A 17,173-nucleotide genomic window follows, 5' to 3' on the forward strand; every position below is an offset into this window, starting at 1 on the left:
ATGAAAAGACAGCCCACATTTTCACGCACTGAGCTGATTCTTTAAAGGGGATCAAACTCATTTTAGTTAACAGGCTCATACATCCCAATTAAATCTCAAGTGGGCTTTTCCACTAAAGCCAATACAGAATAACCTATAAAAACATTTATAAGTTGAAAGGCTGCAAAAGGCTGTAAAAGTGACACCGCTGATCTATGCTTACACAGAACACATTGCTTCCTGGTAGAAAATACCGTAAAAAGCCCATAAATGATGCCCTCTAGCCCAAAAAGCTATGAAGCAGCTATTAGGCTGGATGGGACCCTTTGGCTGGCCTATGTTTGACACCCTCGGTTTAAAGATTATAAATGTTGTGATTACTCAGACCCAATCTCGTATTTTAGGTGAGCCCCAACGGAGCGGTGCTGACCAGCAGTGACCCCACGCTGGTCTTTGTCTTCCTGCTCGTCTTCACCGTGGCCACTATCAATTTCAGCTTCATGATCAGTGCCTTCTTCTCACGAGGTGTGTGTTTCTGTCACTCCACTCATTTCTAAATGATAAGATAATAATAATAATGTCTCTTTTTGACTGCTGCTGTCTTGCTTTGTAATGTATGTGCGAGAAAATACTTTTCACTTAATTTCCTGAAGTGCACGGCGTGTCTCTGCGACCAAAGTTTCTGCTTTGTTCCTTTAACTTTGTCTGCAGAATGCAGACAGCAGTAAAAAAGAAAGCTATGTTTTGTTTGTTGATTTGCACAGAATAATTGGATTTCTTTAGCGGTTGAGTATAGCACTTAATATTTAATGATTTTTAGTTTGTTTTTGCCGTTTCTTGGTGATCAGAAGTGTTGTGTTCCCTTTTAAAAAAGAGCAAGTCACTTTCAGTTCTTTCCATCTTCAGTCGAGTGAAATTCAAGCTCGCCTGCTTGGCCTGGACAACCTCCCCAATAAAGGAAACTATTTAAATCTCTCCTTTCCCATGATCCCTTTCCTTTGCTCTCTTCCTCATTCAAAGCTCCTCATTCAGACTAGCAGCCTCCTCTTTCAGCTTTCTACAGTAAAGTAGCTTGAGCTCCAAATGCTTCTCTGCTTCAGTGTCTTGCAGTATTTTCAAAGAGCACTTATTTGCTTGTTTTTACTTTGATTTTTTAAAAATTTCCACTTGCTCTCATAAGAAACATGAACTCTATGACGGTAATGCCTAAGCTTTTAATTGAAGGAAACACCTTAAAAACCTCCATTTAGTTGTTTACACTGATGTTTTGACTTTCTCTCACATTCAGATGTACTGCATTTCTGCTCTGAGTAATGAATATGATGTGCTTAGTCACCTGCCCTGACAGTTTTCATTTGGTGCTTGAACATGAAAAGGTGTCCTGCCTTTTCTCTCTGAACAATGCTCTAATTGTAACATTTGACAACCTTATTAAAATCATTAAAACTAATCTCATTGAACTAAAAAAAACCCAACCCAAAATAAAAATAACTCTGTCATGTTGTTTTCCTTCTGACCCTGGACAATGAAATCATTATATATTGAACCCCAGCTGGGTTCAAGGGTTTTGGTTCTAAGTGTTGACTTGGAGGCTGTAGAGGAAGAAGGGGGAGACGAGGCTTTTGCAGAAAATTGGCAAGAAAAAAAAGGATCCTTGAGTGACCTACACGGCCATTTTTAAAAAAACAAACAAAGATGGGCTGTTTTTCTCCCCTCGCTGTCTTTGTACGTGCAGCCGTGTGCACATACCCAGAGATGTGGTTTTTAAGAATAGATGATGGTACTTTTGTAAATGCATGTTCCAAGCAGGTTCAAAATGTCACATTGTCTGTAACAAGTGGTTTTTGAAGAGGTCTGTCAGGCTGCCTACAAATGGAAGCACATTATTCTGCTTTCTTCCCCATTTTGCTCATCTCTCTTTTGTCCTCCTTAATGCTTTCTTGTAGCTGCACTCAGGCTCGTTCTGCCTATCAGAGAAATGGGTTTCTCAGCAAACGTAGTTCTTCTCTCAGTTATTTTGTCCGTCAGCTCTTGTCTACGTGTGTCTGTTTGAGTTCATTAGGTAGCATTTTGCAGTGTACCTCTTGGGTAACTCATGAGTGGACTGTATAGTTGACTGTTTTTTAGTTGTCAAAGCCTTATATATATATATTTTTTAAGATGACTGTTGAGTCTGTTTCTTTCTCTTCTGTGTGTTTTTAGCCAATGTGGCGGCAGCAGCGGGGGGCTTCATCTATTTTCTCAGCTATCTGCCTTATTTGTTCCTGTGGCCGCGCTACGACTTACTGAGCCATTCCCAGAAAGTGTCAGCTTGCCTTATCTCCAATGTGGCCATGGCCATGGGCGCACAGCTTATAGGAATGTTTGAAGGCAAAGGTGAGACTTTGATGCGGCAATGTGACATTCCCAAAGTTTGCGATTATTTGTGCACAGCTTTGAAAACATGGAATTTTAATATTAATATAGGTTAATTTTGTCCGTGCCTTGCTCCTCAGGTACAGGAATCCAGTGGTCAAACCTGTTTGATGCTGTTACGGTGGATGATGATTTCTCCATGGCCCAGGTTCTGTGCTTGCTGCTTTTCGATGCTGTGCTGTACGGGATGGTAGCCTGGTACATGGAGGCGGTGTTTCCTGGAGAGTATGGCGTGCCTTTACCATCGTACTTCTTTTTACTGGTATGTTTTAAAAAGGCGTTACTGATGATGTGACAGTAAACGATGGATAGATGAGGGGATATGTATGAAAGTATGAATGGCTATTTGCAAGCCAAAATTATGAAACTTTTCTGTCCCTCCTATGCCTTTATTGGCAGCATTAATACCAAGTAGCATTTCAAACTTGAAAGAAACACTGCAACAAATGTAGTCCAATGCAAACACGATGCCGAGCTTTTTGTTTTTGCAAGTTCAGTGTAATTTGTCTCATTTATTACATTTCACCCTGTGCTCATTAACACATTCACCTTAGTACTTTCCTTCCTGTGAGCTCTGCCAAGTTAAACAGGTATTTTCATGCTACCAAAGTCTGCAGGTGGGTGGCGTTAGGCAGCACTAGGGAGTGTCAGTGGCCATTGTTGAGATCTGTTATATCCAAGAGACTTTTCTCTGATAAAATGAAGCTGCTCTCAGTGAAAGTGGTTGTCACATACAAGGGCAGAAGAGTTTCCAAACTAGAGGTCTCAACATATCAACCAGAGGAAGCCTTGGGGTTCAGCTAGTTAGAATAACAGGAAATGTCTGAGTATCTAGAGCCAAAACAAATAAGGTTTATCTATATAACAACTATGAGCGATCACGAAATGGCGTGCCTTTACAGACATGCGCGCCTACACAAAAATAAACTCCTGCTAACCTTTTTCCCAGTTGTCAGGAATTTAAGGGACTGCCAGAAGGGTGTGGATTAGATGTTGACGCACTTTCCTCCATGTCCATTGTGTGGGTGGGTGTCAGATGGTGTTTCTGCTCCGTAGAAAGGGGAGGTTTGACTCCGGTCTTTAGGAAGTGAATCAGGAGGTGGTTTGGCTGGGAAACAATCTCTTCATGCAGAGTGTACATGAACAATAATAATGTTGGCTCGATCTCTCTTTCTTGTGATTAAATGAATGATTGTGTTCCTCTTCCTTCCTTATGTCAGTGGATGATTACCTGATTCAGTGATAAGTCAGAACACACTGTGTGTAATATACGGTGCTATATTACACACACACACACACCGTGTGGTTAATATAGGATGCTATATTTGATGTTCCCCTAGTAAAATGATACAGTTAGATATACAGGAAATGAATAGTGAAAATTTGGGGTAAAAGTTTCGACAGCTTCTTAAACTCTGGGGCAAAAGAAATGTTGGTTCACTCCCCTTGTCTTCCCTGACTGTCTTCCTCTGCAGCCTTCATACTGGTGCAGCACCCCTCGCATGGCTTTGGTAAATGAGAAGGAGGAAGAAGAGGATGCTGAAAAGGCCATGAAAGGAGAGTTTATAGAAGAAGAACCTGCTGGACTCGTGTCTGGGATAAAGATTAAACACCTCGCTAAGGTGAGCAGCAAAACACTATGATCCAGAGAGTAATCATGACCACTTTAGCGTACGCTGCAGATGCCCCAGTGGAAAAGAAAGGCCACTAATAACTCCACCGTAGTACTCGGTGTTACTACTAAAAGGTAAATGGACAAAAAGGTTACGCTTCATGCATTCCATTTCTGCTCATGTCACGCGTTTTGACAGGAATTCAAAGTGGGCAACAAGACACGTCAGGCCGTACGAGACCTTACAGTGAACATGTTCGAAGGACAGATCACAGTCCTGCTAGGACACAATGGTGCTGGGAAAACCACAACATTGTCTATGCTAACAGGTTAGACGCCTAAATGCACATGTAAACAAGCAATAAATACATACACACACACACACACACACACACACACACACACACACACACATTAAACATGCCCCCTAAATAAAAAATTTAACTACCTTCCTTCATGTTTCAGGCCTGTTTCCTCCCACCAGCGGTAGGGCTTATATCAGTGGTTACGACATCTGTCAGGACATGGCTCTGATCCGACGCAGCCTGGGACTTTGTCCCCAGCACGATGTATTGTTTGATAACCTTACAGTACGAGAGCACCTGCTGTTCTATGCACAGGTATTTACACACTTATGCACTTTTATGTAAAAATACATCTCTATGTGCTACACATCCACTATAGCTTAATGTTTCCACTTGCTGTTATACACATTATAGTACGAGGTGTTCACACTGATTCCATTAAAGTGAGTTTAATTGGTTTTGATTATTAAAAACATTAAAAGCAGCACAAAGCATGTTTTTATTGTACTTTTATTACCTTAGCAGATTTTTTAACCATGTTTTTATCTTTTTCCTCACACAAAAACTTTGTATGAGTTGAGTAGCAAGTGAACTTCTCCATTTTCTGCACTTTCCTGCTGTCTCCCAGCCTCTCAGTTTGTATTAATGTAAATTAGCTGCTGAAAAAACAGATGACAATCTGATCTATTTGTGTTGTCTACTTTATATCCAGCTGAAAGGCTACTCCAAAGACAAGATTCCAGATGAGGTGGACCGGATAATCCGTATCCTAAACCTCGAGGATAAGCGACATGCTCGTTCCAAGACTCTCTCTGGTGGCATGAAGAGAAAACTTTCTATTGGGATTGCTCTCATTGGAGACTCCAAGGTCTGGAATTAAAAAAACAACAACAACCAAAAAACATTATTTACAGTCATTTGAGTAAAATGTGTAAGTATGGGCAGACTACTGCAAACCTTCTTCTGGTTTATTCTCCCCATCTTTTCCTTTCTGCCCATCTGCAGGTTGTCATGTTAGATGAGCCCACATCAGGTATGGATCCATCAGCACGACGTGCCACCTGGGACCTTCTGCAAGGGGAGAAACGCGGCCGCACCATCCTGCTCACCACACACTTTATGGACGAGGCTGACCTGCTCGGTGATCGAATTGCCATCATGGCAGGAGGAGAGCTGCAGTGCTGCGGCTCACCACTCTTTCTCAAGAATAAATATGGTTAGTGAAAGCGTACTGTACTCTCAGATGGATTCTTGAAAGGGAGTTTTTCTTTCCTAGACTAGCGGTGGTCATACAAAAGCATGCATTGAAATTTTGCTCTTTTGTTTCAACAGAAATACTGCACGTGGACCAGCTCACATGCAGTTTAACTATTCTTGGGACTGATTCTGTAATTGTCTTATGTAATATTTTTAACCAGGTGCCGGATACCACATGGTGATCGTCAAGGATGCTCTTTGTAACGTGTCTGAGATCACCCGCCTTGTTCACATGTATGTTCCCAATGCCACTCTGGAGAGCAGCGCTGGAGCTGAGCTCTCTTATATTCTTCCCAAAGAAAGCACCAGCAGGTGAGCATTGATCATACGCACAAAAACACAGCGTGTGGTGTGACCTCTTTGTAAGAACGACAACAGGCTAGAAGTCACACCAGGTGAAATGAACAACTAGTATTAGACTGAAAAAACTGAAAGACTCGGGGTTAGACATACAGGGACATTGGAGTTATTTCATTCAAGTATATAAAGAAAAACAGCAACTGAATAATAAAATAGTCATATAATAAAAGATGTAATAAACTGTACTATTTTAACACATTGTGCGCAATAAAATGTAGTTATTTAGGAAATTGTTCTGCTCTCACGTGTCTTTTTATTGCAGACGATTATGTATGTATGGGGAAGGAAAAGAACAAAGAAAAAAATGGAGTGAGGGAAAAGCAAAAAAATATTACTTTGAACTGTTAGAAATGGGTCAACAGATTATACAATACCACAAATTGAATCAGTGAATGTATTTAATAACTCACGCCAGCTTTTCATTAAAAATGTAACTCATTTTCACTTGACCACTGGTGACATGATTATATTAAATAAAGGTAGCAGCAATATGGCTCTGTGTTTTGTTTTGTTTTTTTAATTTTTTTAATCAAACTCTTTGTTACTTTCTATCAGGTTTGAATTGCTGTTTGCTGAGCTGGAGATGAACAGAGAGGAGCTGGGCATTGCCAGCTATGGCGCTTCAGTAACTACTATGGAAGAGGTTTTCCTCAGGTAGGAAATATAGGACAAGTGACAGTTTTTCTCTCCCTTAAAGTCATTTTTCTCTCGGGTATCACAGAAAATTAGTCTCTGTTCTGTAAAAATACATTTTTGCAAAATTAAAAGCTTTAAAATGACTTTAATGAAGGACCACAAAGGCAATAAAATATTTTCTGGGGAGAATTTTAGTGAAGATGGGGATAAATCTGGTTCAAAGCGTACTTAAGTAGTAAGTCTAATTAAGTTTAACTGACTCGGATCACATGGGGGACATTATGTTTGTTATCAAATGTTTGCTCTAAAGTCTGTGAAGATTCAGTAAATTTTGGAGAAGGAAGTGGTTTTTTTTCCGGACGTTTTCAACAGTAGGAGTTGAGCCTACACAGAAAAAATGAATGCTATCAGAACCTCCTTCCATAACACACGGCTATAAAACAGTATGGACGTGATACAAAAGGTTATAGTTGCTTCTAGTTGTAGGTATAGGGTGTTCAGTGCCTGAATCTTTTGCGCTCTACTGAAAATCGTTTTTGGAATTTGTGGAACTTTAGACGCCACCTTTGATATAAATAAAATATTAAAAAATTTGCTTGCAAACCCAACTCTTTTCCTGATACACTGCAGTCCCAGTTGCCTTATTCAGTTATTTTTTCTTCCCCTTGGATTTAATATGCGTATCTGTGGCAACGATCACAAGCCCGCGTCCACTGCGGAAGGCTTACGCTGTGCTACTTCAGCTGGCACGAGTTTAACATTTGTATTTGCTGCTGTTCAGGCCTCATTATTTATGATTCGTACTGAGAATCCAGCAGCGTGTTCTGGCCATTGACACGTTGCACCGAAGAAAAGCTGCTGTTGGAACGTTTGGTCGTTTAGCTTCTTTCTTTCATTCATATTTTACAGCCAAGTGTAATAACTCCATTACACAATGCTGCCAATTAATTTTTATCAAACTATAATTATTCACAACAAATAAATCACCTTTTAATAGTGTTTTCCTGAGATCTAAATATGACATTTTGTTGCTAATTTGTTGTGCTGGTTGTTTAGGAGGTGTTTTTTTTTATTTTTTTCTTCTTACTTATGAAAGTACATTTCACAGATAAGTGGCATATTAAGAATATAAAACTAGACTGTACGCTCACAAAGGCACTCTGTGAGCCTCTCATTGATAATTGAATTATAAATAGACCCAGAAATAGTTATTTTTTTCCCCTTTGCAAGCAGCCCTGCTGTCTTCACCATACTGAGCTGCTGAAATGAATTAAAATGTTACAGATTGAATAAATTCTTCTCTCCTCACACATGTTTCTATCATAAACAGTTGACTATTTAATGTTAAACTATCTAAACTATCTAAATTTTACTTTTATTTTTTGTGTCAGCTATAAAACCAGTGTTTTTTTTTTTTTCAGTAGATAAAATGACATTTATTTGTGTTTCCAGAGTTGGAAAGCTGGTGGACTCTAGTTTGGATATCCAGGCGATCCAGCTGCCAGCCCTGCAGTACCAACATGAGAGACGCTCTCATGACTGGACCATGGATGATGCCAGCAGCATCAGCGGCTTGACTGATGTCACTGACTTCACAGACAGCGGCACACTCATCTCAGAAGACTGCTCCAACATTAAGCTGAACACCGGGGTAAGACGGAGGAATAAAAGCGATGCTCATCGTCTTTTTAGCGAATTTGCTCTGTTGATTGAAGCTCCCATTTTCTCCTGTAACAGGTAAGACTACACCTGCAGCAGTTTTATGCCATGTTCCTAAAGAGGGCGCTGTACAGCTGGAGAAACTGGAAGGTGATGGTGGCTCAGTTCTTGGTCCCTCTCGTCTTCACTGTTGTGGCTTTATTTGTGGCACGCACCCTTCCCAGTCATAATGACGCTCCGAAACTGAGTCTGGGACTCAGTCGCTATGGTCCCACCAGGGTTCCCGTTTCTCTGCAGTCTGGGGCAGGACCCCTGGCTTCTGCCTGGGCAAGCACATACGGTTCCCAGCTCTCTGCCCAGCTTGGCGAACTTACCAATGCTACTGGTAAGCGTAACGAGTAGGACAAATGCTTGGTGTTGCTGCTCACTTTTGGTATTTACTGATCGTAAGCCTTCGTTCTCCCTGTAGACTTCAACGATTACATCCTAACTCAGGCAGACGAAGAAGGAGGCAGTTTTAACGAGCACTGCGTGGTGGGCGCTGTTTTTCGAGGTAGCAGCAACCACTTCGCAGAAGCTACAGCCTACTTTAACAACGAGGGCTTCCACACACCTGCCACAGCACTCATGATGGTGGACAATGCCCTGTTCAAACTCATAGCAGGGCCGAATGCTTCCATCCAGGCAGGCAATTATCCCATGCCACGCAACCTGTCTGAGAGTGCTCAGAACCAGCTCTCAGAGTGAGTAGAGAAAGGATGGGGTAGTATTTGCTAGCAGTGGGAATCAGCAGACATCCCATAACGTGATATTATCACAATACTTCATTTAGGATTCAATATTATTGTGATTTCTAATATTTTGTTAATCCGAAGTATCACAATAACACATATTGCGATTTTTCACATTTTTTTCAACTGCAGATTAAGATGAAAAAGTTCAACTTTTGACGATATCTGAAGTCAGTCTTCCATCAGTGTGTGATTTGGTCATTACATGCACTCTGTTTCTATTAATACAGCAATTAACTGTCATAAATTGTTGAAAATCACATATCTGCTGCTGTATACATTGACAGGAATTCCCATTTAACTATTACAGTCATGCTTCAGCAAGCCTAATGAGTCGAGTCCCCTCGAGTTGTGCTCATTGACAAAGATGGCAACATGCTGGCAATCTGTTTGCATTTACAAATTTATAGCAATTATTTGCAACACTTCGACAATCTCCCTGAGAGTGAACGCAGTCAGTCCAAGTCAGACTGCAGTAATTTTGCCTCCTGCCACAGGCGACCTGTACAATCATGAGTGAACAGCTAAAGGCAACCATTTAGTCGCCACAATTTGCAATCGATCACAAAATGTGAAAAAAAAAAAAACCCCTCTATATAATCACCAGGCAGCCACCGTTTTCTTCTTTTTTTGGAGATGCAAGGAGGTTGCTTTCCTATTTTAACTTGTGGGACTGAATTAGGACGTGGTGTTGGCTGGTTTTTCAGTTGAGCCAATTTAATGTTTCCTCTGCACTGGATGTTGGTGCATGAGATGAACCTTGTTGTTCATAGTATTTTAATTTGATTTTTTTAATTAAAATTTTTCAGTTCTATGTTGGATCAGTTCCCCCCTCCAGCCCTAGTATTTGCTCAGTCTCAAAAACTTCAAACGTTCAGACTAATTAATAGAAGTTAGTTTAAGAGCACAGTTCCAAGCAACTTAAAAATCACAGAAATTAGACAATAGAAGTTAGATTTTCTCAATTTAGTCATTTTTGTATGTGAGGCATACACTTAGGGCTTTCCTCGAATCAGAATTTTAGATTTTTCTAAAAAAACCAAAAAAACAATCAGCACATGTGTACTTCTGTTCAAATGAAGCTCTTTCCTTTCACCCAAAGAAGGTGTGAGTGAATATACCGCTGAAACCAATTCACAGCACTTCCCAGTATGAAGTAACTAACATATCTCCTCTCCAGCTTCAAACAGTTTTCTCGTGTTTGATGTTGCAGGATGGTTGCCCTACAATATTTCTTGCCGAGTTTTAATTTCACTATCACGAGGCTCAAACATTCAAAGTGTTGCTGTGTTTTTTCTCTAGTCGAGCTCATTAATACCCTTTACTGTTTTGAAAATAACCCTGCAGTGATGAGGGTGAGGCAGAGTGACACATCATTGTTACATGAAGCAGACATTTGCTTCCTTTCTTTTAGGGTGACTAAACCCATGTATAGCTGAAAACCTTGGGTGTTTCTTTCACTGTGGACACAGAAAGAATGATCTCTGCACTGCTTGTCCACCTACAGCAAATGAGGCAGACACAGACAGTGGAACATTTTGCTGCTGGGTATCATCCCTAAAGTGTTAGTAGAGACCAATGCACCACCACACCAGTCTTAACAGGGTTAAGATTTCTGGTTTCTGAAATATAAATCAGGCATTTAAATTGTATTCAAGTTATGTTACAGCAGTAAGACTTGGGACATAGAAAGACGCCCTGTCTGAAACCTTTTCCCACCTCTTTTCCATCTTGTGGTGTAATTGTCGCACTCTTTCATTCCATTTTATGTAGGAGTAAGACAGGGTTTGCCATTGCTATCAACCTGATGTATGGGATGGCCTCCCTGTCCAGCACTTTTGCCCTGCTGCTTGTAACAGAGTCCTCCATCAAGTCCAAGCATGTGCAGCAGGTCAGCGGCGTCTACCTGGCAAACTTCTGGTTTTCAGCCCTGCTTTGGGACCTGGTCAACTTCCTGCTGCCTTGTCTCCTCATGCTGGTCAGTATGACATCTGTTACTACTGCGATACTCAGACAGGATAATAAGGCAGATTGATTGGTTTCAATATAGGGTTTTGTGAATCTGTTGTGTGTGTATATATGTATATATATATATATATATATATATATATATATATATATATATTTCTTTCAGGTGGTGTTCCAGGCTTTTGGAATCAGTGCTTTTCTAGAGGACAACCACCTTATAGATGTGTTGTTGTTACTTCTGCTGTACGGCTGGGCTGTGGTGCCTCTTATGTACCTGCTCAGCTTCCTCTTCTCCACTGCTGCTACTGCATACACACGCCTCACCATCTTCAACATGATCTCAGGCACTGCTACCTTTCTGGCTGTCACCATCTTGACGATCCCAGGTGAGAGCGGTTATAGATGGTCCCCAGTCAAAATACGACAACCCCTCTTTTTCATACAGCTTGTTGTTTTTTTGTTTTCTTGTTTCTTTAAAGAATACTGCATTTTCAGAGTATTTTTTCATGTTTGAAGGTTTAACTGTTGTAAAAGTTTTATTTTTTTAACATTAGCATGACATTTTGCTACTTATTGGGTTGTTTAGTGTCTCATCCTCTTCTTCACTGATGATGATGGGAAATACTTATCAGGAAGAGATACTGAGTGATCACAAACTCATGTGGGGTTTAATTATGCTAAGTAAGCACTTTTAAATCAACATACACTACAAGACAGTAGCCTAGTAACGTAATATCAGCAGACGATCCATACTGCAGTGCTCTGTAGGTGCTGGGGCTCTGACACTGTGAACGTGAACAGCTTTAATCACTGCATATTACACTCACTGCTCACTTGATTAGGTACACTTGTTTACAAATGAGCAAATTTTAAATTAGCCAATCACATGGCAGCAACTCAGTTCATTTAGACATTTAGACACATATTCAAGACGACCCGCTGAAGTTAAAACCAAGCATCAGAACAGGGACGAAAGGTGATTTAAGTGACTGAATGTGGCATTGATGTTGGTGACAGACAGACTGCTACGTCAGCAGAAGACCACATCTTGTTTCCACAGTTATGAAGAGGAAAGTCAGGGTATAGTTCACACGGGCTCACCAGAATTAGACAATAGCAAATTAGAAAAACATTGCCTGGCCTGATGAGTCCCATTTTCTGCTGTAACCTTCAGTTTGTTGGGTTTAAAATTCAAAGCAAACATGAAAGGACGGATCCCCCCAGCCTTGTATGAATGGTTCAGGCTGCTGGTGATGTAATGAAGTGAAGGATATTTTATTGCTCCACTTAGCATCAACTGAGCATCATTTAAACACCACAGCCTGCCCGAGGATTGTTGCTGACCATGTCCATCAATTTATGACCACACTGTTGGCTGCTAGCAAGGTGTACCTATTAAAGTGACCAGAGCTTTTACGGCTCAATTTTTTTTCCATTAACAAACTCAATATTTTTAATAAACTCAGACCAACAGTATGTAATGTGCCAACTTCATGTATTTTAAAAAATCACTTAGTCCTTCTTTTTGGCATTAGGGCTCATCTCCCAGCAGCAGTGCTTCTGGCTTGGCTCTGTCCTTCACTGAATACAATAGACAGTATACGTATGTGTGGGAAGTCAGTGAAGAATCATGTTTTATTACCTCCTACTGGATTAACTTTGTGAAAAGGAGTGGGTTTGTGAAATGTACTTGTGATGAGAACCCTGGATCTCTACACACTCGTTTAGGTCCTCGTGGGGAAAAAAGATGAAGAATGCTTAAAAAATAAATCCATCCTGTTAAATATATTTTTATTATAATATTTCCTGTCTAGAGTTGGAGTTGCAGCACATGTCACACTTGCTGGATAAGGTGTTCCTGATCTTCCCAAACTACTGCCTGGGAATGTCCTTCAGCCAGTTCTACCAGAACTATGAATATATCTCGTTTTGCACCTCCAGTTTAATGACTGAATTAATCTGCAAGCAATATAGTAAGTACTGCCTAAAAGATTAATAGCTTGATTTATATTCTTAAAAGTTAATTTATTTGTGCCGCAAGTACAGAAGTTTACCTGTGAAGTGCAGAGGTAACCTGGTGATTCTCTGTTTGTAGACATCACATACCAGCGAAACTACTTCTCGATGTCAGAGCCCGGGGTGGGACGATTTCTCGTGGCCTTCTCCGTGCAGGGTGTGGTCTTCATCATTCTGCTGTTTGTCATCGAGCTGCAGTGCATCCACACTCTCTGGAGACTTTTCACCTCACTGTTCAGGAGGAGCAAAAAGGTAGATGAATTGAGAGGATATTAAAATATTTCTTCATGGTTAAATTGCAAACATTTGGAAACATTTCTGCTACTAGTGTGGTCTATATTATGTTGCATTTGAAATGCAGTCAGTTTGAATTGTGATTTTTATTTTTTCCAAGGGAACAGTTTTGAGTCTTGGAGGAATTAAATATTGATTAGTATATTAATCTGCTTCACCAGAATAGATACCCTTGAGGCGCTTGGTAGTTCTAAAATGGATTACCACCTCTGCATTCATCCTCACAAGGACATAATATTTGGAGCTGTAAAACCCATGCAAAGCTGAACAGTTGGACTTTAGGGATTAATTGAAATTGAAAAATTGCATATGAAATTATCATTTGTGCTGCTAATTTAAGAAAACACCTCAGAGCTAAAACTAGAAGTAAAAGTGATTAGGTGATTGAAAGAAAAAGGATTTATTTCATTTGTGAAACAGTCACAATCTCCGTCATTTTCTCTTTTCTCGTGTTGAAGATTAACTGATTTTTCTTTGCAATGGAAGGCTGTAAACTCTGGTGTCAGGCAGCTGATCAGACACAAAAGGCTTTTGAAAGATGTCATGTTTGAGTTTTCAAATATAATCTGCGGGTTAATTAGTAATTAACATAAATACAAAGGGTTTTTAAAGTATACGGGTCAGGGTTATGACTAATGATATTAGAAACCATTCTATTTTTAATATTTAATGCTTACGTTTGAATTTGTGTAGTGGTGCGCATGCGGAATTTCTCAAGGGTGCACTGTGACACTATGCATGGCTATTGTGGTGGTCCATGGAGATAATATTATTAGTATTGGGTACAGCTGAGGCTCAGAAGAGAGAGCGTGACCTTTACTAATTAGAAGTAGTTTGATACATGGCTCCTCCAACCTACCTGTAAAAGTATCCTTGGGCCAGATATTGAAAGGGCTTAGGCATAGACAAAGCCACGTGAATGAAGCTTGTCGTAAGAAAGCACTGACTGTGCTTAAATTGCCATATTTACGCTGCTACAATGATAAATGCGTATATTAATTATGGCCAGTATGGGTTTTTGCTCATACTGGCCATCTATAGCTTCAGACTGCTTTAAATGCTCAGTATCAGATTGTTTTTAGGTCACTCAGCTAAAGGTCAGATTAAACCATGGCGAGGTGTCCATTGTCCATCTCTCTTATAATGCCAGTATTTTATTAATGGGAACACTGCAAAGACAGCTGCATAATGTTTCCTAAAACAGCTACTTGCCAAATCCTTAGACCCTATATGCTCTTTTTAAGGGAATCAGTTGAAGCATGTTTCTGCAGTGTAACTGAACTAAAATGGACTTGTCTTTTCCATAAAGGCACATAGAAAGCTATTTCACATAGAAACTATGCAGTAATGTAGTTATCTGTACAGCACCATCCCTTTTAATATCAGGTGGAGACACTGTAATGCATTTTTTTTTAATCTCACATGTTTTGGTGTATTTTTAGGTACCTATGATAACAGCACTGCTCCCAGAGGACAGAGATGTGGCCGATGAGAGGAAGCGGGTTCTGGAGTGCCAGCCGATAGTAGAGTCTATGGTTGGTAGCCCCCTCATTCTGCAGGAGCTCAGCAAAGTAAGTGGCTTAGCTGTATTTTGCTTATTTGCAAAGGACTTGACTTATTTTTTAAATACTTGGACTGAGTGTCTCAATTTTGAAATACATGTAAAACTGTTATCTCCTCTTTCCAGGTGTACAGCAGCGGAGAGAGTCTCCTGGCTGTGGACAGGCTGTCTCTCGCTGTAGGAAAAGGGGAGTGTTTCGGCCTGCTGGGCTTCAATGGAGCAGGAAAGACCACGACTTTCAAGATGCTGACAGGCGATGAGAGCGTTACGTCTGGAGATGCCTTCATTGATGGATACAGCATCCGGAGAGACATTAAGAAGGTAAGAGGGAGGGAGATGGGAGAATCCACAAAGTCTAGAGTGGCGAACTACACTGCTTTCAACACACACAAATATTTAAAAACAACATTTATCTCTGTATTACAGGTGCAGCAGCGCATAGGGTACTGTCCTCAGTTTGATGCAGTATTGGACCACATGACAGGAAGAGAAACTCTGAGTATGTATGCCCGACTCAGAGGAATCCCAGAGAAGTACGTGTCTGGCTGCGTGGAGAATGTCCTGCGCTCGCTGCTGTTAGAGCCTCATGCTGATAAACTGGTCCGCAGCTACAGGTAGGTAGCTCTTTGGTGGAGGGAGGATACACATGTTATCCTGAAGAATGCTTGAAAAGTGTTTCCAATACTGTGGCGTTATGCACATATACAGCGGCGGTAATAAGCGGAAGCTGAGCGCAGGAATGGCTCTGATCGGTGGGCCTCCTGTCATCTTCCTCGATGAACCTTCGACTGGGATGGATCCCGTTGCCAGGAGGCTGCTGTGGGACGCTGTTACACGCACACGGGAGTCTGGCAAGGCCATAATCATTACTTCTCATAGGTATGCATTAAAGAATATGGTAGATATCAGCTGATTTGCTCCATCTCGTTATACTTACACCTATCTAACTTTCCCACCGATATGTTCGTTCATCAGTATGGAGGAGTGTGAGGCCCTGTGCACCAGGCTGGCAGTGATGGTCAACGGTCAGTTCAAGTGCCTCGGGAGTCCCCAACATCTAAAGAGCAAGTTTGGCAGTGGCTACACGCTGCTGGCTAAAGTCCATGTAGAAGCTGAACTGGAGGACAGCGACTTGCTGCTATTTAAAGACTTCATTGAAAGCACCTTCCCAGGTCAGAGCCTCGTGATGTAGGAGTTGTTTCAATATTTCTAAATTCTAACTATAAATACTTCTCATAAAAAATGTGAGTTAGTAGAAGTAAGTTCTCAGGGATTGAAAATATCAAGATCATAAATAATTATATGTATCTTAAGCTTCAAGCATGGTATTGCATGTTGAGGAAATTCTACCTGTTGTAGCTGTTTCCTGCCACTTGGTGGTGTTATGACTATATCTAATAACAAAAATGTATGCTACTCTTTCGCAAAAGACAGAAGCCATAATATCCAAAGACCTTACTGTTAATAAACTATACAATGAAGTTCCTTTTCTTCGTGGTGAAGCCTTTTAAATCCTTTTAATGAGTCTGTATTTGACCAATGCGGTCAAACCTAAATATTGCAAAAGGGTAAACAACACACAAGCAGCACATATACAGTTTACTGAAACACTCAAGTGGCACGATAAGCTCATCGAATTAAGCTATTATTTTCAAAGTAAAAGAATAACAAAGCAAATCTAACTGTCAGTTTTCTTCCACAACAGGAAGTCAGCTCAAGGATGAACACCAGGGAATGGTGCATTACCATTTGACTGACAAAACACTAACCTGGGCACAGGTACAGTTACTTTTTTGTTCTTTTACCCAGCATCTGTTTGTCTATATTTTATCGTATTATGTTCTACTTACGTTTACCCCTGACCTATCCCTGGATACGTGAAAAAAAGATGGATGCACAAATGATGGAATTTATATTTATTTTTGTCCTTTTTTTTTTAAATTATTGTTTTTAGTCATTTGTGAAGACCTTTAAGGTAGATCGCTCACAAATAAGAAAATAAGTCCCTGCACTTGTGCTGTGTTATATCTCCCTCTATTGGACAAAATAGTAACTACATTGTTTAGGTCAGTTTTTTCTAGTCCTCTTGTAACTTGATCAAGTTTTCAACTTGACATTTTCCCCGTCTTGATTGCCATGTTTTAATTTTAAAGGCTGTATTCATATCATAACTTTAACATACAAACTTTCTGTGATACATGGTGCACAAAATGCCTTGAAAAATACTGAAAAACAAAAAAATGTATATATAAAAGCTAACCGGTATTTGGATGTGTATGAAAAAGTAATTCCTTTTTTTCTGTCTGGTTAACTGTGTGCA

The 17,173-nt window shown here is 40.4% G+C and overlaps 1 protein-coding gene across 1 annotated transcript in view; it reads left to right on the forward strand.

Annotated features, from left to right (window-relative positions):
- abca3b (ATP-binding cassette, sub-family A (ABC1), member 3b) overlaps window positions 1-17,173 on the forward strand; it is a 31,788-nt gene that overhangs the window by 12,646 nt on the left and 1,969 nt on the right. Inside the window, exons 8-30 of the mRNA XM_063471870.1 lie at window positions 384-504; window positions 2,182-2,355; window positions 2,475-2,656; window positions 3,870-4,016; window positions 4,206-4,335; window positions 4,472-4,626; window positions 5,024-5,179; window positions 5,317-5,527; window positions 5,730-5,880; window positions 6,484-6,582; window positions 8,017-8,215; window positions 8,302-8,608; window positions 8,693-8,966; window positions 10,788-10,992; window positions 11,149-11,368; window positions 12,797-12,955; window positions 13,078-13,250; window positions 14,735-14,863; window positions 14,980-15,174; window positions 15,280-15,467; window positions 15,562-15,732; window positions 15,829-16,025; window positions 16,559-16,632. Of these exons, the coding sequence (XP_063327940.1) occupies window positions 384-504; window positions 2,182-2,355; window positions 2,475-2,656; window positions 3,870-4,016; window positions 4,206-4,335; window positions 4,472-4,626; window positions 5,024-5,179; window positions 5,317-5,527; window positions 5,730-5,880; window positions 6,484-6,582; window positions 8,017-8,215; window positions 8,302-8,608; window positions 8,693-8,966; window positions 10,788-10,992; window positions 11,149-11,368; window positions 12,797-12,955; window positions 13,078-13,250; window positions 14,735-14,863; window positions 14,980-15,174; window positions 15,280-15,467; window positions 15,562-15,732; window positions 15,829-16,025; window positions 16,559-16,632 (4,017 nt within the window). The remainder of the gene's footprint in view (window positions 1-383; window positions 505-2,181; window positions 2,356-2,474; window positions 2,657-3,869; window positions 4,017-4,205; window positions 4,336-4,471; window positions 4,627-5,023; window positions 5,180-5,316; window positions 5,528-5,729; window positions 5,881-6,483; window positions 6,583-8,016; window positions 8,216-8,301; window positions 8,609-8,692; window positions 8,967-10,787; window positions 10,993-11,148; window positions 11,369-12,796; window positions 12,956-13,077; window positions 13,251-14,734; window positions 14,864-14,979; window positions 15,175-15,279; window positions 15,468-15,561; window positions 15,733-15,828; window positions 16,026-16,558; window positions 16,633-17,173) is intronic.

The sequence above is a fragment of the Pelmatolapia mariae genome, linkage group LG4 (genome assembly GCF_036321145.2).
Source record: "Pelmatolapia mariae isolate MD_Pm_ZW linkage group LG4, Pm_UMD_F_2, whole genome shotgun sequence".
NCBI classification, from domain to species: Eukaryota; Metazoa; Chordata; class Actinopteri; order Cichliformes; family Cichlidae; genus Pelmatolapia; species Pelmatolapia mariae.